Genomic DNA, 23,793 nt, shown 5'->3' with positions numbered 1-23,793 from the left:
CAAAGAACTTTATAAAGTAAATAAATTCTATAATGATTCAACAAACACAAAAGAGAGGTAAGATTTAACGGGCTTATAGTGCCTATTTTTTCACTAGCCTCAGAAGATCCCTAAAGGCTCTTTGGTGGGCTAGGCAGGCATCAGGCAGAGGAAAGAGGCTGAACCACTAACATCTGTAAGAGCAGCATCAAAAAAAAAAAGGAAGTGAAATAATCTATGCAACTATGCAGCACATTTCAGACTAATGGAAAGATATGCATTTGTTAGTGCACAATTAACTTGTGAATCTCATGGCCAAGAAATGTTAGAGAGGTCAGAAGCCTTGTAGCACTCAAAGGCATACATATCCTAGTGCTGTAAGCACACTCATGGTCATTCTGAACATGACAAAAGGAGCAAACTGTCATCCTTTTGCCCATAATTAAATCAGGTTTAATCAAAATGAACAATTTTTAAGGAGTCTCACATTTGTCCAGTGATGTGGGTTTCTACACTCTTCTGGTGTAGCTGACAGTGCCCAACGTTAAGGAAACTTCCCTGTCCAACCATCCAGGAGCCACTCAGGCAGTCACACTTGCACCACCTGAGCTGGGACCAAGGCCCCCACAAGTACACACCCCACACTCACACAGTCAGACCAGGTTTTCCTTAACAGTTTGGCCCTGAGTTTCCCATAGAAGAGTCTCAGACATCTGGATCCTTAAAATAATCTACCCTTGGTGCAATACCTAAACATCTTGAACTGGAGCCTTTCAGGAGGGACCCCGAACAAAGGAAACTCTGGGCTTTCATACCTTCACAGTCGGAGGGTGGGGAAGTCTGGGCTTGTTGGTCCCTGCTGTGTCTCAGTGTCTGGTACCCTGGCTGGGTCACGGGTCCCTGGGCCCTTTGTTGTGCAAAGGGTCAGCAGTTCACAGCCCGTCACCTGGGGCTTCCACCACCCAGAGCTCAACCTGCAGCTCCACTGAAGCTGCTCACCGAGCCACTTGCACTGAAGGTATTCCTCAACACCAGGTATCAAAACCTGATACTGAGCTGAATGGATTGCCTCCATTACCTTCTGTGTTCTCAGGTTCTGCAGTAGATAAAATGTTTGGCTCAGAAAAACTTGATCTATTTTTTGACAACAGAGATGTAGCCTAGAGTAAATCTGAACTGATTCCTAAGACATATCCAAACACCTTCTGCAGTTCTAAATTTTTAATCTCAAAAAGGATTAGCCTATTAGGTATTACAAGCAGGCAAACTAGAAATTCTCATTTGTTAAATGCTTTTCTACCGGAAAAAATGCATTAGGATTTTTCTAAAATAACTAAATGCAGTAATTAAAATATTAATAACTAAATAGTAACTGAAAATACAACACCAATTACAGCATGAAAAAGCAAGGTATTCTTACTACTGTCACTTTGAAAGATCGGTCCCACAGATCCACTTCTTTCCCACTGGATAATTTGATTCAGACTTGTCTCAGGGGTAATCATTCATTAAGAAGATGCTTTACTGTGTTGGCATAAAATACCTACTCAAATACGCACTTCACAAACTGAAACATCTAGGGCCCACAATCAGCTTGGGTAGATTTTTTAGCTCTAGAACAGCTAGTGGAAACATGCCAGCTGATTTACACCATCTTGTTTCTGAATTCCTCCCCCATGTCGTGCTTTCTTGACAGGTATTCAGGCAAGGAGACACCATTATTTCACCTAGTTTAAACCCCGTTGTAATAGAAGGTTACAGCACACCTGCAGCACCTGCCCCAGATCCCACCTGTAACATCCTTTTATACATTCTACAATCTTACATACAGTCCAAAGTAGTTAAAAAATCCAACTGAACAAAGAAACAGGGAATGCTGCAGATAGTGGGAGATGTTATTATTAATGTGCATTATCTGTAAGAAAAAGACAGTTGCTGGTAAAGAATATAAAGCAGAAGGTGGGAACTGGAGAAAGAGCAAAGTAAAATAAAGCAAAAGAAGCAGAAGACAGGAGAGATCTACTGGCAGCAGATAAGGGGTTTTACACTTACACAGCAGTATTAATAAATGGTGTTAAAGTGCTAGATGACTCATACCAAAACATTTGTCTGCTCAGTCAAAGCAAAATGGTTCAAGTTGATCCTCAATAAATATGAAGCATAAATAAATACACCAAAGAAAATTTCAGTGGGCTGAAATAGATGATAGACCAACAGTTGCTGCAGTCCTAAGCAGCCAAGTGAAGAGGGCAGCTTTAAGTGTTTCTCAAGACGCACTGAGACCTTGCTGTCGGTGGTGCTCAGTCATTGTGCAAGGACTTGTAGGGAATCCTGTGGTCCTTATTCAGCCCATAGGCACTGCAGATAGATGAGGAAAATGGCACAACAGCAGCTCATCACCACTGAGTGCCAAAGTCACAGAAAGTGCTTCCCAGTGGGGCATGGTTGGAAAAAGACAAACTTGGTGGAAACTGAATTTTTCTCAAAATAAACTGCAGATAAATTTCTGGAGTCAGTAGAGGGATTGACCTTGAGGTTTGAGAGAGAGGAGGAGGCAAGCTGGAAAGCATTAGTGGGGGGAATCTCCCATCTGAGCTCTACAGAGATAAGAGTAGCAACATTAGCTCTGGAACCCAGAAGAGTCTCTTCTGCTTCAGCTTCAACTAGAACTGCTTTAAAAGCAAAAGGTATATGTATTTTAGGCCCTGCTGTACCCCTGCAGTGGTGAAACAAGAAACGATGTCGCAGTTGTTTATTCACAGACTGTTTATCTTGTTTAGCCTCCAACAAAGTAATTGCTTCTTGCTTATAACTACAAAAAGGTTTTGCCATCCAGTCATAGAGCAGATGTTATTTTCTCCCCAAGCAACTCTCACAGAACTGATGCTGCACATTTCACAAGTCAAATCATAGTACACCAGGCTGAAGTTCACATCCATCTAATCACAGGCTTTTAACAGTTGCAAGCCCATCATAGACTTTTTGCTTTTGGGGACCACTTAGTTTCATTGTCACTTGTACAGAGCAGACTGGTACCAGGCAGATTTATCTGGAGATAACAAGCACACTTGGCCAGGTTCTCAGTTGACATCCACGGAGGTCTATGAATTTTCTGTTTGCTGAAAAGCTATATTTTTTCCAGTGACAACCTGCCTTCCTTTCTTCCATTGAAAGAGACATAACAAAGTCTTCCCCCACACCTGTCACACACACAGATGCACAAAGGTATCTGTATTCATGCATTAGAACAGCATTACATGCACCTAAGATACCAAATAATACCCAAGGCTGACACCTGAGAGCTATGATTTATTTTCCTTTGTAACAGTAATACATTTGGAAAATAAAAATACTACTTGTTCAGAAAAAAAAATAGAGATGTAAGGTCCTTCCACTGAAATCTCTTATGAGGAATCATTAACAGTGAATGTTTCTGTTGAGGGCTTTTCTCTGTTATCAAAAACTACATTTGGTAGCTTTTACTGGGTCTCAGCTTTGCACAGCCAAGTAACCAGTCTAATGCTAAGCTCATTAGTCTTTCCTCAGATGAACAGGCACTAACTGCTCTGTAATCCAATCCAGCTCCCCCAGGTAAGAGCCAAGAACAGGGCTGTGTTTATCTTGGACCAGGCATCGGTTTGTGAGGTTGCAAATATCTGACTTCAGGTAACCTCAAAACTTCAGGAAGCATCATCAACACACCAGTTTTACCCCTATTTTGAATTAGGCTTAGGCACAAAATAGGGAAAAAACTCATAGTGCACTGACAGTGTTTCTTGAGGTTTTGACATTTTTTGAAATCAGTTATTTGCAACCTCACATATCTTGTCAAACTTCGTAAAGTGAATCTTAATGATGGCATTTTCTTTTCAATTATAACAGCTATGCAAGCAGCATGTGAGAAACACAGACAGGAAACCCACCATCTCTAGGTCTCTGACAGGGTCAAAATGAAGCCATAATTAAAGCACTGAAATCATACAAATGTCAAACACTGGGCTATAGTAGACAAAAGGCGATGAGAGAAAACAAAATACAGAAAACAATTTTCCAAGAAAACTGAGGCCAATTCAAATTTCAGAAATGGCAACAATTTTATTTAAACAGAGGGGTCCTAATCCAAAACAATCTGCACTGATATCCAGATAGATTATCCCCTCATTCTTCAACACGACTGATTTACTCTGGTGCCCCTTCGCACCACTGAAGTGATCAAGTTTAAAACCTCTGTTGACAGGAGGAAAAGTGCCATCAAAACATCAGCTTTGGACACAAGGAGAGCACATTCATTCAGGTCGCTCAGGAAATTAGTAAGCAAGGTCCCCTGGGAAAATGTTTTTGCAGGTGCTGGGGTCCATCAGTGCTTTTCAAACATCACCTCGTTTAGGTACAGAAGCAGCAATTCCCAAATGTGAGAAGTCAATCAGGTAAGGCAGAAGGCCAGCTTGGCTGAGCAGGGATCTTCTGTGCTTTGGGTCAATATAATTTCAGAATCATATACATTCTTGTGCAATAACTTAGCTAACTTGTCTGTCAGGAGAGGCTCAGAGAGCTGCAGTTGTTCTCTCTGGAGAAGGGGAGGGGGGTGTGTATGAAGGGAGGATTATACATGTACACATGTGTATATAAACCACACAGGGGTAACAAAGACAGAAGAAGAAGGGTATCCAGTGAGCAGAGAAGAGGCAAAGAACACAAACTGAATCAAAATAAACACCACTTAAACATTTAAAAAAAACACACTTTTGTGGTGAGGGTGGTCAAGCAGTTGAGCTCCGAGAGGTTCTGAAGACTTCATTCCTGGAGCTTTGAAAATCCTGACTGGTCATGGTCCTGGGCAACCTGCTGCAATAGACCGTGCTTTGATGGATCATTTAGATGATCTCAGAGGTGCCCACAAATCACAGCAATTCTGCAATTCCGTAAATGAACAACTTTAGTTAAAAATAACAGAGATTAGAAAAAGAAAACCAAAACACCAAAGGGAAATACATTCAAAGATTAAATTTAATTTAATGTAAAAAATTATAATCTAAACATTTAGATTGCTATTCTGCCTTGTCATGTCTATATATTTGGTAGTGCTGGTCGTAGGAAGAAAGTATGGAGTGGGGAAAAGACTAATAGAGAAAACTAATAGGGAAGAAGGAAACAGGAGATTTCATGGGAGCTCTGAACACTGCTTGGACACAATGCACAGCCACAGAGCTCTGTGAATATCTATGTCTTTGTATAAGGACGTCAAGACAGAGAAATCGAAGGACATGGATGGGAAGTCCTCTGCATAGGAAAGGATAGTCCCTCTGAAAGCATTTGTCTGGAACAAGAGGTAACTATGGTCCAAGATGAGGAAGGATCCAGGCTGACCAAGGTCATAGATCTGAATGACAAGTGGCCCATGCTGCTGATGGTGATGATTTGGGAGATGAAGGTGGGTTTGAACAGTATGGCTTTAGAAGAGTTTGATCCTGACAGTGCTGAGTGATGTCAAAGCGCACAAGGGATGGCAGTAGAGTTAGGTCAGATAAATGGTGACAGACCTTAAAAAGGGCCACAGACACATCAGCATCTGTAAGAGTAGTGAGAACTCAAATCAAAATTACATCTCTGCTCCGAGACTACTCCAGGATATAAAAAAGAAGGGAAAGAAAAATGACAGGTTTCTGTGGAAAATCAGACAGAAGAGGAATACTTAATGGAAAATATACTAATTTTTAAAAATGGTTAGGCATTTTTATTTCTTGGAACAGACACCAGGTTTTCTTCCTCTAATGGGGTGAATATTTGGTAGGCTGCACTATCTTGACTTGCATAAGAGCAGTAATTATCAATTTAGTAATTTAAGTAAGTAAGTAAAATCTTCACATTCTTAGTTTGCTGGCTTTCAAGCACTAAGTTTCTAATCAATATTTATTTCTTCAGTATTCCCAACTGCAATAACCTATGACAATTTACAGTCCTTCCAAGTAACCAAAAACTAAAGAGAAAATACTGTTATAACAATTTTAAACTACCATGTAGCTTATTACCCTCTTTCAGAATTAATTTGCTATACTTTAATTATACTCCTCTACTACAATGTGCTCGAAAGTATTTCATACAAAGGCTAAACAAAACATCCTAAACTTGTGCCATTTATTGTGACAGTCTGACAACTTGTTGTGACAGGCGTAACAGATAGGGCAGCAAAAGCTGAGAAGCGAAGGCTGGCTGACTTTTGTTTCAGCAGATGACACTCCTGCTTGTTTACATTTTTAAGAGTGATCAGAACTAGAAAGACTATTTTCAAAGTAATTCAAGCTTCAGAGAAGCTGTGATGTAAGCAGAGATGCAGTCTTGAAGGAGGAGGCAAAGCCATAGCTTTATAATCCCATGGAAAACCTTAGGGGAGACATGAACTTAACTGCTTGCATACAAGAAATTTGGGATGAGAGTTTCTTCTCAACTCAGTCCAGGTTGACTGGCAGCTTGAGTCAGGGCTGGACTGGAGATGGTGCCACTGAGTCCCTGCTAAAAATCAGTCTCCCAGCCTCTCCTCCTGAATGCAGGCTGTCACGGCTTGGCTAAGAAATCAGATCACCTTTCTCCTTTCCTGCGCTGTGAGATGTGGATTTGGAAGTCACAAAATCATAGACTATCCTGAGTTGGAAGGGACCTACAAGTATCCTGGCCCTGCACAAGACAACCCCAAGAATCATAGCATGTGTTTGAGAGCATTGTCCAGACACTTCCAATGGAGGCTTAGACAGACCAGGAAAAAAACAGTTTTAGTATTAGATATGTACCCCTTTGGCAAAAGAAGAGGTACTTTCTGCATCGCTGCACAGCTGAAGAGTTCAGACAGATGAAGGCCTTGCAAAAAGTCACTGTTTTGCTCAAATATGTGGAAAACCCAAACTTGGAAACTTCTTGCTGGTAAACAGAATTGCCAGCCTCTGGCTGGCTCTGTTCATGACTTCAGCACAATCAAAAGACAAATCATTCACCAGTCACTAGTTCATGACCATGAAGACCTGAGTCAGAAATCAAAATACTCCTAGAAAGGCTTGGAAATGTGCACACCAGTACACTCCAAGGCATACAAAGTGTATTTCAAAGCCATCTACAACATCCCAAACAACTAGTTCACCAGAACTCGCTAGTCACATACCCAGACTGCACAAATAATAACCACAGACTGGAAGCAAGAAGATCAAAACTGTACTGGAGATAAAATTCTCAGATCTGTTTCTTGCTTTCCTGAAAGAAAAGCAGCCAAGCAGATTAAAGATTAATACTGCTGGTAATAAAAAGCAGCTATTATGAATCCAGAATGTGCAATATGTAATACCTCTTAAAATGATATTGTCCAGTAAGCACTGTATTTATACAGTGTGACAATACTTTAATCAGATGGAAAACTGATGAAGATGGATCAGTTAATCATGCAGAGGATGTACTGGAACCAAGAAACATGAGAAGGCTTAAGAGGAGGAGATGGAGATAAAAACTACATATAAAGGTAATCAAGTCCCTATGTCTGTGTCCATCCAGCAGAAGGAGGTGTGAGGACAGAGGATACATTTTTATCTTGTGCTGTGCAAACATCACATAAGATACTAAAAGAGAAGAAAATTACTTACAAAAATGCTATGAAATTCCACACAATTCAAAGAAAAAGACCTTTCAATTATCCACCATTGTGGAGACATTTGCTTCCCTGGCCATTTTAGTCAAGGGCTGCACAGAATGACAACCTGAAAGCATGGCAGGGCTGACACAAAACCTTCTCATGACAGTATTCTAGCTTCTCCTCTTAGACCAATGTTTAGTAGCACTGACAATATAGTACTTCAGGAGCTGGAACTCGAGCAGGACACAGCCAGACTCAAGGCAGGTAGCACAAAGCTCAGGTAACTGGAAGCTCAACCAGTTTGCATCTCCACGAAATACTGGCAATCGGCAAGAGCTGGCTGCTTGGCAGAGGAGCCAGGCAGCTTGGGCACAAGGACAAAACAGAGGGATTGAGCTGATGCACAGCTCCCACGTGCTGGGGAGGGCCCAAGCACAGCCCCTGACACCTCTGCCAGCAGCAGCACAACCCCAGACTACAGGGCTGCAGTGTGTGAGGATAGAGGAGACACAGGGAGAGGCCTGGAACGCAATGCCCTCAGGGCTCTGACATTACCTTCACACAGTTCATGCTCTCTCCATGTTGCCCTATCTATCAAATATTGGAGAAGTTTAGGGTACATGCAGAAAAATAAATGGAAAAGGTGCTAAAAGGAGAAAAGGTTTAATAAATAGGAGAAGAGACAGCAGAGGGAAAATGTCAGCTCTATAGCTCTTAGGCATTTGTAGAGATGCTGCTAATCATTGATAAAATTTATTATTTATGAGCTTCTTTATGATGTTTCAACAGGGAAGAAGGTGTTCCATGCAAGACCTCCACTGTCCCTTCAGGAACAACTTGATTAAGTGTAAACAAATGCATCTACATAACTGTGTGTGGGTTTTAGCTGCAAAATACTACTAAAAACAAACAGCCCAGGCAGGGTGATGTATCTTACAACAGTTATTCACCTATTTGATTTCATAATGCTGGTTTGGGATGCTCTTGTGCTGTAGATGCCCAGGATACCATAAATTTTCCTCATTCTTGCATTACTCTCAGATAACCAATTCTATTTTAGCATCTGTGGAGACTGGGTGACCACTTCTAGGAACCATCAGAGATTAGACTATGAACTGTTTTTTTATGTTTTTAAGATCACCACTTAAGTACTCTATGTACACAGAACATGCAGAAGAGCCTACGATCTCCTGACAAGAAGCTGAGCTTTGCTGCTGGTGTCTATTCTTTATCTCAAACTCTGGGATGCCAAAAGATGGCTGTAACAAGTCAATTCTTCTAATGAAGAAGCCCAGATCTTCCATGATATGTATATAACTTCTACTCAGCTAAAAGTCTAGACATCCATATCCATCTAGAATCACACTAAATAGCACAATATTCAAGTGACAAACTTGAATAGGGGAAATAGGCCAAGGCAGTCAGTTAAACACAAGGCCATCAGTCATCCTAAATCCACTTAAATTTATAAAACTCTTAGCTCCCTAGGACACCTTTTTTAGGAAGGAGAGGTATGTAAATTCATCTCATTGTCCCATGCTGTGTGTAAGGAAAGAAATATTCCTTCCCACCGTTAAGGAAACTTCTCTGTTCAATCATCCAGAAGCCACTCAGCCAGTCACTCTCACACCTTGAGCTGGGACCCAGGTCCCCCCCAGCTACACTCCCCATACTCACACACCCAGACCAGTTTCCTTAACAGCTCGACCTCAGGTTTCCCATAGCAGAGTCACAGGCGACTAGATCCTTAAAATAATTTAATCATGGTACAATAACTAAGTAACAAACTAACACCTTGAGCTGGTGCCTCTCAGAAGGGACTCTGAACAAAGGAAACCCTGGGCTTTTACACCCTCACACTCTAATGATGGGAAAGTCTAGGGGTCCTTGGCTCCTGCTGTGTCTCTGAGTGTCTGGTCCCTCGGTCCCTGTGCCCTTTGTTAAGCAAAGGGTAAGCAGTTCACCACCTCTTTCTCGCCTGGAGCTTGAGCTGGGGCTCCTGCCCCCAAGAGCTCAATCTGTAGGTTGCACATCGAGCCACCTGCACCAAATGTATTCCTCAACACTACTTCTACACCCTCCTATATACTCACACCTCACCCATATTCCCTCCAAACAACATATATGTTCTTTGAATTTAGAAATCCAGCAGCCTGACATGGGGTGAGGAGAAAGCACGCCCAGAAAGTGTGCTAAAGATGTCAGGGCTCTGGCTCAGCATAATTAGTTAGAACAACTGATTTGCTATTACAGAGTAGTTCTACATGGGCAAAGGCTAAATTTCATTTTTTCAATTACATTACTATTGCTGGAGGAAATATATGTGGAAGTGGCACTGATAATGATAATCTAATTGGTGACAATGAGGTGTCTTTATAAGAAACCATCTCTCTGGTAGCGGTGGTTACAAGACAGGTACTATGCTGCATACTATTTTCAACATGTCTGCTTAGTGCTGTGTAGGAGATGGCATCATTATTCACCTATTTCACTACAGGACATGGTAAGGGTATTTTGTGACATCGATTTGTTCTTTGGTAATCTTTGTTGTGGTGCCGGCTGTTTTCCTTTGAATTGTACACCAGTATTGTTTTCCACCACTGCTCTGTAGCAATCAATAAGCCTGTGCAAAAAGAGAGCAATAATGCAATTAATTTCTGACTATAGCACACATTTTGGCATGTTAAATAAAGGATTATTCATATTCCCAGGATAATCACTCCAACCTAGTTTAGCCAACCAAAAGGTATCATAAAATATAGCCCTGCAAATCTGACAGTAAATACCAAAGCTCACACTATAACACTAGAAAATATGGAACGAAAATAAAAAAAAAAAGGTGGTCTTTAATCATAATTCAGAGTGCTGGAATTGTTGCATTAGTATTAAAAGTGAGCAATGGCACCTAGTGTGTAATGATTACCCTGTAATAAATCTCTCACACTCTGAAATTGAGATGCCTGCACAAAAGACTGTGATATTAAACAACATCAGGTTTTGCTTTGTTGCTGAACTCTTTATCTTCATAGCTTTATTTTCCCCTTTTTTTTGTTCTTAGCCTGGAAGGGACAATTTAATCTAACTGTTTTACTATGACCCACTTCATAGCAAAGGTCAAAGAGCCTTACTGAGTTATTTCTGCATCAACTTGCCATGAAAAATGAACCATAGAAATTTCCTTTTTTGTACTTGAAAAAAATAAACAATACAATGGGATTGATGAAATCTATTTCCACTCATTAATGCCTCAGCCTAAAATTACTGGTTTCTCCTGTATTGATCCTTATCCTGTGATCTGGAGAACAGCTGGTCCCCATGAAAAAACATCTACGATTATAGGTAAAGCACTAGAGGTTGCCTGTAGAGTACCTGAAGACAGCTTGATCACGAGCTTGTGATGATCCACTGTATTTAATTATCTGTGTGATTCCTGCTGAGTTTTCACCTGTGACAACTGAAGAAGCAGTGCTGGAAATTACCCATCACAAAGGAACATCACCTGAGAAAAACAAGGAGCAAAAAAAGATTAACAGTTCAATACAAGCTTCGTAATGACCACACATTCTGAGATCCAGCAGGTTGCTGCCTGGTCTGTGCAGGAAAATGACAAATGAATGCTGTTTAACATTCTGCTTGAACAGTTTTTTCCATTCACAAAACTATTTACAATACAATAATGAGAAATGCAGAGCTGTGAAGCATTTTATAAGGCTGATTACCTTTCTAGGGCATATCATTTGATACGTGCTTTGTTTATCCAGAGTAAATTCAGTGGTTGAAAAGATTAATGGAATATATTTTATGTTACTTCTACATGCTTTCAGAGAGGAAGTGACTTGGTTTTTTCTTATTGACTCATGCACAAGAGCCTGCAATACACCAGCAACAGTAAAATGACTTTTCTAAATTTAGCAGTTCATAAATCTTGCATGGCACCAGTCCATTCAATGGTATGTTGTTTTGAGTTTTCTTCCTTTCTTTCATGTCTTCCTCATATATCCGAAAAAGAAACAGAAGTGCACGCAGGAGGTGCACAATATTTGCCTTTGCTTTTCTGCTCTTCTCTTCCACGGTACAACAGGCATCTGTCAGCTTACTCCTGCTCTCTCCCCTTCTCTCTCTCTCCCTCTCTCCCCAAAAACATATAATGCATGCAAGTGTGTACACATATACACACACACACACATTTATTTTTTCCTCTTCAGCTAATGGAGAAGAAACTACTACGACTTCAAGGCACAAATCCCTGTGGTTTGAATAAGCCATGTGATCTGGCTCATAGGTGGCTGAGAATAAAACTGTTACCATCCCAGATATGCTTTACCAGGCGAATGATCTTAAAAAAAGTTATTTCATAGCTCTGCACCTCTTTGCCCCTATGCACTTCATTTTCATCTCAGTGCCTTGACAGTAGCTTGTCACCTAATTGTGGCTTGTTCTGTGCATAACACACTGGATGCCTCACCTCTAAGGGCTACAGGTCTTCCAAAGAAAAATGGTAATATTGCCACACACACTGGTTCACGTTATTCATCAGGACTGAAGAGTAACTTGGATGTGCACTGGGTCACTTTACATCTTGTGCAAAAAATTCTTTAGAACTAAGCATTCCAAAGCATCCCATAGAGGATGTTTGTCCTCTGCTTTCCGACAACCCTTGATAATTCAGGTTTCCTTCAGTTAATTTAGTTGCCCTTTTGGAGACCACTGAAAATGTAGATGAGCAGGTTGCCTAGATAAGCTTGGGTCATTTTCAGGTCTTCTGTCATGCCATAGTAAAGGCTGTGAAACCTACTGAATTGTAGTCTTAGCCTGCTGGGAAGTGACAGTTCAAATGTCTAAAAACCGAGGCACTGACCATCTCTGACGCTGCTGATGACTGATCTACCAACTAATGTTCAACAGATACGAACACCAGCAGAAGCAGCATTTTCTGCAGCCAGCTTTTGGATTCCAGTCCAGTTTGGAGACAGGAATATACACTGCCTCATGCTTCTTCCTCATAGAATTTCACTACAATGAGATGAACTTTGAGAACTCATTTGAAGCACAGCAAGCAGATGCTAAAGGGGGAGAGCCCTGTGCAGTGCACCCTGGGTTATTATCTATTCCTTATAGGATGAACCTCAAATAAGGTCCCATTTCCACGTGCTGTACATGCATGCAGAGCAGGAGATAACCCTGGTGGGTTTACATGCTCTCATATCTCTCCTGAAATTTCATGATACCCTAGGGCTGGCAGATAAGATACCTTCTCAAAAGGCACCTGGAAACTAGGCAGAATATCCACAGAAAGTCAAACAGCCCCAGACAAGGTTATGTGGGTCATTAAATCCAGTACCATTGCTGACAGAAGTCTTCTGGTCTAAGACTACAAAATTATGCCAGGTGAACTCTGGAAGAGGTTTGATGCATCTCATTCCTACCCAGAGCTGATCAATGCATCTCAGTCTTCATCCTGGTTTTGGCTAGGATAGAGGTAATTTTTTTCTTAGTAGCAGTACAGTGCTGTGGTTCTGATCCAGCAGGAAAAAATGTTGATGACACACTGATGTTTTGGTTGTTGCTAAGCAGTGGTTACCCTGAGTCAAGGACCGCTCAGTGTCTCATGTTCTGCTAGTAAGTGCACAAAAAGATGGATGGGAGCATATCTGGGGTAGCTGACCCAAATGGACCAAAGGGATATCCCACACAATAGAATGTTATGCCTAGTATATAAACTGGGGGAGTTACCCAGGAGAGGGTCTTTCTGGGTATGGCACTGGCCAGAAGCTGGTGAGCAATTTTATTGTGCATCACTTGTTTCTCTTGGGCTCTCTCTCTCTCCTTTTTATTACTATTACATTTTACTGTGTTTCAATTATTAAACTGTTCTTAATTCAACCAAAAGTGTTCACTTTTTTTTAAACTGGATTCTCCTTCCCAATCCACCAGGGAAGGAGTAAGTGAGCGAGCAGCTGCCTGGTACTTAGTTGCCACAGCTGGGGTTAAACCAAAACAGTTCTCTTCAGTAGAAGCAAATTGCTTAATAGCAGCTGACACTGTGAGTCGACCTGCTTACTCCCACTTTGCAGGTAGGTACAGCAGGAATGATGAGCTGGTTTACATAAAGCAGCACTGGAAAGCAATGGCTGCTTGTGGCAGACACATTTTCCTCAATTGTGTTCACTCCCCTATACACAGAAAATAACTCTTCACATTTTAATGACAATTTCCTAGTAACGCGTGTCATGAAAAACAAACAGATGAAGTTTCCCCACAGTGTAAATGTCTCCTTGAAGTAGTGATAATGCTTTTGACAGCTTGCTCTTTTCCAGTGTTTGCAGGAGATCCCATGCAGCATGCAACTCCTGAGCCCTCAAGACCAGATTCCCAGGGGACTCCCAGGTGGCATAATATTTGCTCTCTCAAAAACCAATGTATCACTCTGCTCTTCTTTTTTCTCATTGCACTGACATTTTTAAGCAGAACCATTTCATAAGCAGAACCATTTCATAAGCACTGTGGCCATGACCATGCCATCTCCCACCAGGCCTCTTTGATTCCCAACCAGCATAACTAGGAAGGCATCTTTCCTAGTTGTCTCCCAGAGCACTCATGACAAGAAGTTCTCTCCCACAAACTTCAGGAGTCTTTCAGATCAGCACAGCACAGAGGGCATCATTTTCAGCTGGTCTCTACGAAATTGAAATCTGCCATAAGGACAAGGGCTGCCAATCCAGAGATTTCCCCTAATTGCCTGTAAAGTCCTCAGCGGTGGCATACTGGCTGGGCAACTGGAAGAAGACACCCACTACAACATCTGCTTTGTTTTCCACCCCCTCATCCTCACCCAGAGGCTCCCAACCACACCATCACCGACTGTCAGGGCTGTACACCTAACCTCTCCCTTGTACCTAATGTGACATCTTCACCTGCCTGCCTGCCCTGCCCACTCAACAGCCTCTATCCCAGCACTCCAAGGGACAAGTCCCACTATTGCCAAGGATACCTCAGCTCTGTGAATGGACCAAGGCTTCCAGTCAAAGGCACATGCATCCACAATCACTGAGAGCCACCCATTGGGGCTGGGGACACCCCAGCCCCTCTGGACCCCTTTCCTCCCCAGGAGAAGCTGGGGAGGCTGTTGGGACTGAGCAGAACAAAGGGAGCACTCACATTCCCTCCAGACCAGATAACAGTGATGCCACCACTATGGTTCCCACCATGTGGCTCCAGGGCCTGCCAGTGACCCAGCTCCTTCATACATTTGTGCTCCCCAAAATCTTCTAATCCCAAGGCAGAGATCAGTCCGACTCCTGCAGCCCAGGGATGTTCTCAGGGGCAAGAGTGGAGGGGACTGACTGCCATCACTCCTGACTCTCTCTCAGGCTCAGCCAACCTCTGCTGACTGGTCAGGCAGCAGCAGCCCTTCACCACAGCCTGGGCACTCTGGGCTGATGAAGACCACAGTGAGGGAGGCTGTCCCCTTCAGCCCATGCAGGATCACAGTGGAGCAGAACCGCACCTGCTCCCTGTGGAGGAGCCCCACACTGGAGCAGGTGGACATCCCCCAAAGGAAGCTACAGCCCATGGAGATTGCACACAGGAGCAGCCGCCTGGCAGGAGCTGCAGCCTGTGCTTAGGAGCCCACATAGGAGCAGGTTTTCTGGCAGTTGCAGCAGTCTGTTCCTGAAGAACTACACTCCTGTAGAAAGGGCCCATGTTAGAGCAGAGGAACAGTGTAAAGAGTTATGAGGAGTAAGACAGTGTTATGGACTGACCACAACATCATAACCCATCCTTCTGCACAGATGGAGAGCAAGAGGCAGAAGAGCCTAGAATGAAAGAGTGAAGATGAGAAGAAGGGAGGGGGAATTGGTTTTAGTTTTGTCTTTGTTTCTTATCCACCTACTCAATTTTCCATTGGCAATAGAAGACACTAATTGCCCCCGAGGCTATCTGGCCAGTGAGAGTGATCTCCCTGTCCTTACCTCAAACCAGCCTTCTCATCTTATTTTGTCCCCGGTGTTGTGGAGAAAGGAAAGCAATGGAGAAGCTTGGAGAGTATATGGCAGGTAACCAGCCAAGGTCAAACCCACCAAACTCATGAAGGCAGTAATACAGGAGAGAGAGAAGGCATCTTTCTCATCCAGCCCTAAGAGCTACTGCTGTGCACACAGATAAGGGACAAAGCTGGAGAACAAGACTCTGCCTGGAGCCCTGTGCCTTGCACATAAACGCAGCAGGACACCTAGGGTGTGCTGAGGTGGGTGAGTATTGGCTATTGCAAGGAGGTTGAGAGCAGCTGCTCTCTTGCCAAGGCTACAGACAAGGCAGATGTCTTCAAGTATGCAGTGGTAGGGCATAGAGAAGAGGAAAAAAAGCCTCCTTGAGAGCAGCACAGCTGCAGGACACAAGGCTGCAACAAGAATAAAAAGAAAATAAATCTGAAAAAAAAAATATTTCCCAAGGGAACATTCAAATGTTAGAAGGGGTAGCACAGAGGGGCCATCCAGTTTTGGGAGAACTTAAAACTGAAAAAATCCCAAGCAATCTGATCAAAGTTCCTGCTTTCAGTGAAGGAAGAGACCAGAAAATCTCTGAAGTCCCTTCCAACCTAGACTACTCCTGACTGCACAAACATCCAATGGTCTGTACAGGTAAGACACCCAAAACCAAAAGAAAAATGCTCTGTTTGCAAAACACATAGTACATATTAAATATGTTTAAAAAAAAAGAAGTCTTATTGCTTTATTCAGATTTTGACATAGCTTACCTTGAAATTACTAGAAGTCCTCTGAGGATCTCTGTAGAAATCACTGACTACTTTTCAGCAGAGATCAGCTTAAACCAAAGAAATTGAAATGATGCTGGAATTCAGACTGAATAATTTCTTATGAACCAAACATTTTTTCCCTTGTCTAAGAAGGGCAATCCCCATAAAATTAATTTTCTGGCTTTTGGTTTGGGCTCCTTTTCTATCATTTGGTTTAAGCAAAACTTTGAAATACTGTGGATGGCTTTATAAAATTACAATTTCTAAACAGTCTTCCAAAAAAAAACTTTTAAAGTTACATACTAGCAATACTCTATCTTCTTCGACTCAAAAGTGCATACACATTCAAAGGTTTTACACATTTCCCAGACATCTTTTAACAGAGAGAAATCCTACCCGATATTTTAGTTCTTAAGGGGAAAAAAAAAAAAAGTAGTTAAATTCACAATTTCAAGAAATGTTCCGTGGAAAGTGTGCTACATTTTTTCTTCTGGGAAACCAAACCAAGAGGATTTGTTGACAAGTCTCTTTGGCAGTCTTAGTATCAATGGTTGTCTCTCTGGATGCTCTGGGAAGGAAATCCTGGGGGAAGATAGTTGACTGGAAGGCGCTGCTGGTGCTTCCTGAACATAGCTGGTTACAGTTTCTGTGTGAGAGGTGTTACTGCTGGCATCTGCTGTGATAACACTCTGATCAGCTGCTGTTCCTTGAAGTTTGACATCAGCATTTCTAATGTCACCATCTAAGTCTTCCCTTGTGGAAGGGATACTGTACTTTTTGTCTGCTTCTCCAGTTTCCTCACATCTTGTCCTCAGGAAAGAAGATGGAGACTCATTTTCCCCCTCATTTTTCAGAGTTGTGCCTGTCCATGTAATACTGGTGTCCCATTCAGTACTTTCTGGCTCCTTGCTACTGTCACTATCAATTGTAATCACCACTGGAGAAGAATGTGCTGAGTTACTGATGTGATGTTTCCTGTGTTTCTTCTTATGCTTTTTCTTTTTTTTTTTAAGATGCCTCGTTGTGTCTGTTGCTTTTCCCTCGTAGACTATCTCCACACTTGGACTCCTCAACTTCTTTTTCCTTTTTTTACGCTTTGTCTCATTACTTGCTCGATTGTCTGATGGGCTATCTTCATTTTTGCAGCAGTCACTGAATTTTGAGGAAGTTTTCTTGGGGTCATTTTCTCTTTCTAGACTTATGCTCTCCATGAATGCATTCTCCAGGTGGCGAGTTTTGTACTTCCTTTTTCCACCAGGCTTTTCGCTTTTCATTCTGTCAGTTCCTCCAGAAGGAGTCCTTGACCTGTTGCTCGACCGACTCCTTGACCTGCATCTTTCATAACAATAATAGTGTCTCTCATGGAGTCCCCTCTGGCTATGCAGGTCTGTCCTTTCAATAAATGACCGTATCCTGTATTCTGGACTAGCAGATTGCCTCGAATAGAGAGTATTAGATCGTGTCCTCCTCCTACTGGAGGATTCATAGCTATCCCCAAACACCTTTCTACTACAGAAAGCAGAACCCCACTGATGTCTACTTTGATAACTGTCTCTTACATAATACCGATCACTGTCTCTACTTCTTGATCTCCTTTTACTGTAGCCTTTGCTACATGATCGTGATCTGCTTAATTCTCTGGATGGAGTGCTCTCACCACTCAGAGAGCCCCTCTGGCTTTTCAGAGAGGCTCTGTTGTCACGAGCCCTCGACCTTCTACTGCTTCTTTTGCTCCTGTGTTTGCTGCTATCTCTGCTTCTTGATCGTCTCCTTTTAAGTTGGCTTTTGCTATGGTGCTCCCTCCTAGACCGATGGCCATGACTGCCTCGACTGCTCCGTGAACAGGACTGTGGGCTTCTAGACTTTCCCTTCCTGTGATTCCAAGGGGAACACACTGTGTCACTCCCTGGAGAGGGGCTCCAGCTCAAGTCCCGTGGAGGCAGATCTTTTCCCTTACATTTTTTCTTCACATCTTCTTTTGACTCTGTCTTCTCAACTGTAGGAGATAAACAGCTTCTACAACTACCTGCATCTTCCTTATACGTTGGGGAACACGGCGAGAAGCTCCTGCTTCGTTCACTGTCACTCCAGCTGTGACACTGGACTGGACGCTGTTTCTTGACATCCTCCCTTTTCTCTTCCCTGATGGATTCCTCAGAGTCTGAGGACAGTTCAACCACTTCTGGTGTCCTCTCAGCTAATGGCTTTACATACCCAACAATGACACAATTGTCCGAGGAAGAGCCACTGTCATTTGAGTCAACATTAGCCTGTAACTGAGTCTGCAGTTTGGTTCTTTGACTCCCTGTAGCAGAGTCCTCATCAGAACTTTCTGATGACTCCAGAGGAGAAGCTATGGTTGCACGAACCTCTTCTGAAACGGAATAGGAAGGCCCTGGAGTTTCATCATCCCAGGGGGCCTGACCAAGACCAGGCACAGACGAACTGTTATCTGGCCCTTGAGAATATGCCACATCTGGAGATATTGTAATAATTGATGAGTCTGAATGGCTTCCTTCCTCATATGATGGTGCAGGACAATCATAATTGGCATGTTGATCATATGCTTCTAAGTTAAAAGGACAACGAGCAAAACTGATGAATTCATGCAGGAAGTGTTCTGTCCGATTCAGCAAAAATGGCTTTAAATCATCAGCAAAGGCCTGACTTTCGAGATCATACCTAGTCACGTTACTCATGATTATGTGCTGTACAATATTAATCAAAGATCCATGGGCACCAAACAGGACTGTAAGTTCTCGCTTCAACCAAGGAACCAACCGGTGAAGGCAGGCAGGGTTGCGGCGGAAAAACTCTGCGGAGATGTCTCGATAGCGGCCGCCATCCTGAATGCCGCGGATACGCACACCAGTACGGTAGAGGGCTCTGCGGAAGTTGATCATGTCCTCCTCCTGAATCTGCCGCAGAGATCTGCCCTCTGCGCTAGCCTGCCTCCTTGAGGCCAGCCTCCTCATCATCTGATGAATCTCTCGGTGTCTGTGACGCACTGGTTCGCTTGACAACCCTTCAAACAACATCCCATTATCCGGAGGGGACAGCATCCTTCGGGAAGGGGAACTGCGATTGCGGCGTTCCCTTGTTAAGGTAGTACGGTAACGAAATCTCCGGCCATCGGGGCTGGCAAAAGAGCTGTTTTCTAAAGGGCTGAGTACATACTCCTTAAAGTCATCTTCAGCACGAATTGTATGGAAAATGGAAAAAAACGGTTGCTTGCAGAGGGGGCATTCTGCTTTGTTTTTTGACCACTCCTGGACACAGCGGAAGCAGAACCTATGCAAGCAGCGATCTAGATACGCAACATTGTCAAATCTATCCAGGCAGATGGGGCATTTGGAGTCAGGAGATGCATCTGTTGGCAGCTTGCTGGTGCTGGCTTTTGGTGCAAAGTTGCTGTCTTCTGCAAACTCTTTATCTACTGAAGTCATGTTCTAGAAAAGACAGAAATAAAAGACGATTGATATGACAGAGAAGCAAAAATCTTACTGTCTAGATGCGGAAACCCATAGTAATCACTTTCAAGGTTGCAAAACCCACTAGTAGCTCTAAGGAAATGCTGAACAAAGAGGCAGCATGACCTAACTACTTTGTCAGGCTTCTCTTCACAGTGAGATCTAGCTCTTCAGTGCTGCAAGTTTTAAAGAGCACTTGAATCATGAGGGTAACAGGGAGGACTGTCTTCTTCCCCATTCTTAAATAACTGCTTCGATGTGGTCAGTAAGTTTATGATTTACCTGGTATCCTCCAAAACACAGCTCTAAAAGACTAGCATTTATGGATGACAAATATGAGAACAGTTAGTTCTGTACTTTAAGAGAAACCAGTCAAAACAAGTAATTGCAGTCAAGCTATATTATCACCTTCCAAGTTCTGCTGGACCTGTCCTGTTTCTGAACGCCCTGACCCTCTTTTGTTGGGTACTCATGCTGGACTACACACAGCTTGTTGGATTAGACAACCTCCAGGGATGTGTTCCTGTCAAAATAAGTATTTGTCTTTAAGACTGAAGCAGAAACAACCAGGTGTCATTCCTGTACCCATCCTCAGGTACACACTGCCTTTGTATCTAATCAGGTTGTCATGCTGGTTTTGGCTGGGGTAGTCAACTTCCTTCACAGTGACTAGTGCAGGGCTACGTTCTGAATTTGTGCTGAATATAGGGTTAATAATATCGAGATGTTTTATTATGGCTGAGCAGTGCTCATACAGAGCCAAAGCTTTCTCTGCTTTTTGTACTACCACACTGGCTAGGAAGCTGGGGATGCACGGAACACTGGGAGGAGACACAGCCAGGACAGGTGACCCAAACTGATCAAAGGGATATTCCAGACCACATGACATCATACTCAGTATATAAAGTGGAGGGAAGAAGGAGGAAGGAGAGGGATATTTGGAGTCTTTGCCTTCCCAAGTCATTGTTATGCATGATGGGGCCCTGCTCTCCTGAAAGTGGCTGAACATCTGCCCACCCATGGGACGAAGTGAACAAAATCTCCTTGGTTTGTTTTGTTTGTGTGCACAGTTTTTGCTTTCCCTATTAATCTATCTTTACCCACGAGTTTTCTGGCTTTTTCCTCTCCAATTCTCTCCCCCATCCCACTGGCGGGGGAGTGAGTGAGTAGCTGCGTGGGGCTTGGCTGCTGGCTGAGGCTAAACCACTACAGATGTCAACCATGGGTAAAAAAAAAAACCAAACAATCTATCCACTCAAAAATTATTTTAGGCATTGGTTTTATTCTAAGGCATTATAATTCAACGGGAATAAGTCGCCAAGCTACTTCCAAACCGATAAGCCCGCATTTAGCAGCAAGTCCGGGAGCAGGCGTTCCCCGCCGGCAGGATACCAGGCACCAAGCGCGCCGTGCAGGCCAGAGGGACACACGCCCGGACACGCAGGGGCCGGGGGAGCACCAGCGCAGGGACACGGGCGCGGCAGCTACCCCGGGAGCGCCCATGGGGCGTCACAAAGAGGCCCGCGTCCCGCGGGGTTTCACGGCCTGGGGGCACCGCCCGGGCCGCTGTGGGACCACTCCCCGCCCGCTCCCTCCCCTGGGGACGCCCCCGACCAGCTTCCCGTAGGGCTCGGCGCCCCCGCCCGCCCCAGGCCCGCACTCACCGCCGCCGGTCCCTCGCTCCCCGCGCGGGCCAGTGCCGCGGCCGCCTTCAGCCTGTGGCGGGTCCGGCAGCGCCCGGCGCCAGGAGGCTCCCGCCGCTCCTCCCCCGGCGGGCGGCGGCGGCGGCGGGCGGCCTCCGCCAGGCGCCGGGACGGGTCCGCCATGGGCGGCGTTGCCACGGGAACTGCTCCTCCCGAGGCGCGGAGCAGCGCCGAGCCCCGCCGGGACAGAGGCGCCGCCGCCGCCCCGTCATATCCGCGCCCGGCGATGACGTGTTCCGGGGCGGAGCCTCCGCTGAGCGCGGGCCGGGGCGGGGCTGCGGTGGCACCGCCGGGGCGGAGGGACAGAGCGCCCTGTGCCGCCTGGGGCGAGCTCAGGAGCGGGCGGCGGCAGATGTCCTGCCCTGTGTCCGGGGGAAGCAGGGCTGGGAGCACCTCTCGGTGGAGGCAGCGGACGCTGGTGGGTAAAAGCGGGGGGAGACTCCGGCAGTGTCGCCGCCAGCGCGCGATGCGCTTTGTCCCGCAGGCGCTGGCTGCCGTGGTGATGCTCTCTTGGGGCTTCGTTCTCTACGGGCAGCGGGAGAGCGGCTTCCTGGCCCAGGGACTGCCCTGGGCACTGGCCACAGGAGCTTGGTGTTGTCTCCGAGGATGCAGAGTGAAGGCTGGAGGAGTCCTGTAGTCTGTCGGGCAAATAAAGCGTGAATAGCACTTAGGAGAGAAGAGGTAAATAAATCATAAACAATTCTTAGGAGAAGACCTCATCTTACTGATTTTTACCTGTGAGAGACACATATGCCAAAGCACAGACAAGGCCAGCTCTGCAGGCTACCTCCCAGATGAGGCACTGCCTCCCACAGCACATACATGTACTAGTACTGGGACTCGTGTAGAACGTGAGCACAGCCAGCCACGTCCCTTTTCTGCAGCCAGTATGGATTGACGTTCGCAAAAGCACACATAACTCACAGATCCCCAGAGTACCAGCACAGCCCTTCTGTTAGTGTGATAACCTTGCCCCATATCCTGAGCCATTTTACTCATTCCCACGCACCAGCTGTCCAGCTTCCTGCTCAGGAGCAAACACACACACTTCTCAACAGGTGCCCCACTCCCGCAGATATCCCCAGGTAACAGCACAGGCATGTGCCTCGCACTCTGCCTGGACTCAGAGCCTCCTGCTAGCCAGGTAGCCCACCTCTGTTCAGGAGTGACATCCCCAGCCCCAATACTTTTCCCTGGTGCCTGGGGGAGATGCAACCACTCTTGTCTCCACAGCAGGCAGCAGCAGGCATGTGGGCTGTGACCTGCATTCCTGCTTTGCATGCTGGATTCACTCGCTTTACTCCCCTCAGTTCCCCCAGTAGGTGCACCTGGGGCACACATACCAGTCCTGCCCCAGTGGCTGGAGCTGAGACCCTCACTGTCACCTCTGCCCTTTGCTGGCATTGAGACCCACTCCCATCACTGGCATGATAGGAGGGATTTGCATCCAGAATGGTCATACTCTGTCAGCTTCCTGACTGCTGTGTGTGTGTGTCAGCTCTTAGGCAAAGTGGGGCCCACTTGGACAGTCTATGCCTGGGTCACTGAAACAAAAAGATGGAAGGTACTCCAGGCTGTTCACAGTGGATTATCATTTATGAGCTGAAAGGCAGCCATTCTGGAAGTAAAAGGGATCTCTTTTAGGTGCTAGTTTTCTACATAGCTGGGAAGAACAGAAGTCTACTGGCTCCTCTCCCATTGCTGACACAGACTGGCAGCACTTCATCCCACCCACAGACCTATTGAAACTGGGGACAAACCTTCCTTTGGAGAGGCTTGGACCTTTTTCCTGTGCCATCAGATCCTCTGGGGTCCCTTGATCAGCAGCAGGGGTTTTCCTCACCAGCAGCTTTGTGGGAGGAAGAGTGTGGAGGGGTTCCAGTCTCATGTCCTCCTGAGCAGCAGGAGTGCCCATGCTGTTGACAGTGAGACCTACAGTCCCTGTCCAGGGACAACCCCCAGCCCTCTTTCTGGTACGCCCTGGCACAAGGGAACGTGCCCCTTTGGGCACAGCAGCAACAGCTCCCCTGAGAAAGGAGGTCAGCAGGAGACTCAGACTGAGTTTCTTTAGCATCTCCCATGTTAGCTACATCACCCTGCAAATACATGAAAATTGTCAGTGCCCCTCCAAAGGTTTCTACACTGACAGGCTCTCTGCCTCTCCACTGACTTCCTCGGAGCCAAAGCTGTCTGGCTGGATCACCCCTCACCGTCCATGCCGTAAGAGCTCAGCTTCAGTGCGCTGTTGTCCACGCTGTGGTGTTCAACCAG

At 45.0% G+C, this 23,793-nt stretch overlaps 1 protein-coding gene across 13 annotated transcripts in view; it reads right to left on the bottom strand.

Annotated features, from left to right (window-relative positions):
* Nucleotides 1-4,048: 4,048 nt before the first annotated feature.
* The window catches only part of TOPORS (TOP1 binding arginine/serine rich protein, E3 ubiquitin ligase), a 57,403-nt gene continuing 37,658 nt past the window's right edge, over nt 4,049-23,793 (bottom strand). For 11 of the 13 annotated variants that reach the window (XR_010426687.1, XR_010426678.1, XR_010426680.1 and 8 more), the window contains 4 exons: nt 21,484-22,160; nt 16,350-19,798; nt 10,961-11,090; nt 4,049-10,214 (listed from right to left, as the gene is read on the bottom strand). Coding sequence is in view for 1 of the 13 variants with exons in the window: in XM_064641804.1 (XP_064497874.1) it covers nt 16,826-19,798; nt 21,484-21,645 (3,135 nt within the window). In the remaining 12 variants the exon portion in view is untranslated. Of the gene's footprint in view, nt 10,215-10,960; nt 11,091-16,310; nt 19,799-20,227; nt 20,338-21,483; nt 22,161-23,793 lie in introns of those variants that run through there. The other 2 variants (XR_010426688.1, XM_064641804.1) reach the window with 2 other exon arrangements.

The sequence above is a fragment of the Pseudopipra pipra genome, chromosome Z (assembly GCF_036250125.1).
Source record: "Pseudopipra pipra isolate bDixPip1 chromosome Z, bDixPip1.hap1, whole genome shotgun sequence".
Lineage (NCBI taxonomy): Eukaryota > Metazoa > Chordata > Aves > Passeriformes > Pipridae > Pseudopipra > Pseudopipra pipra.
Note: the sequence above shows the minus strand (reverse complement) of the source record. Positions and strands in the feature narration are given on the sequence as shown.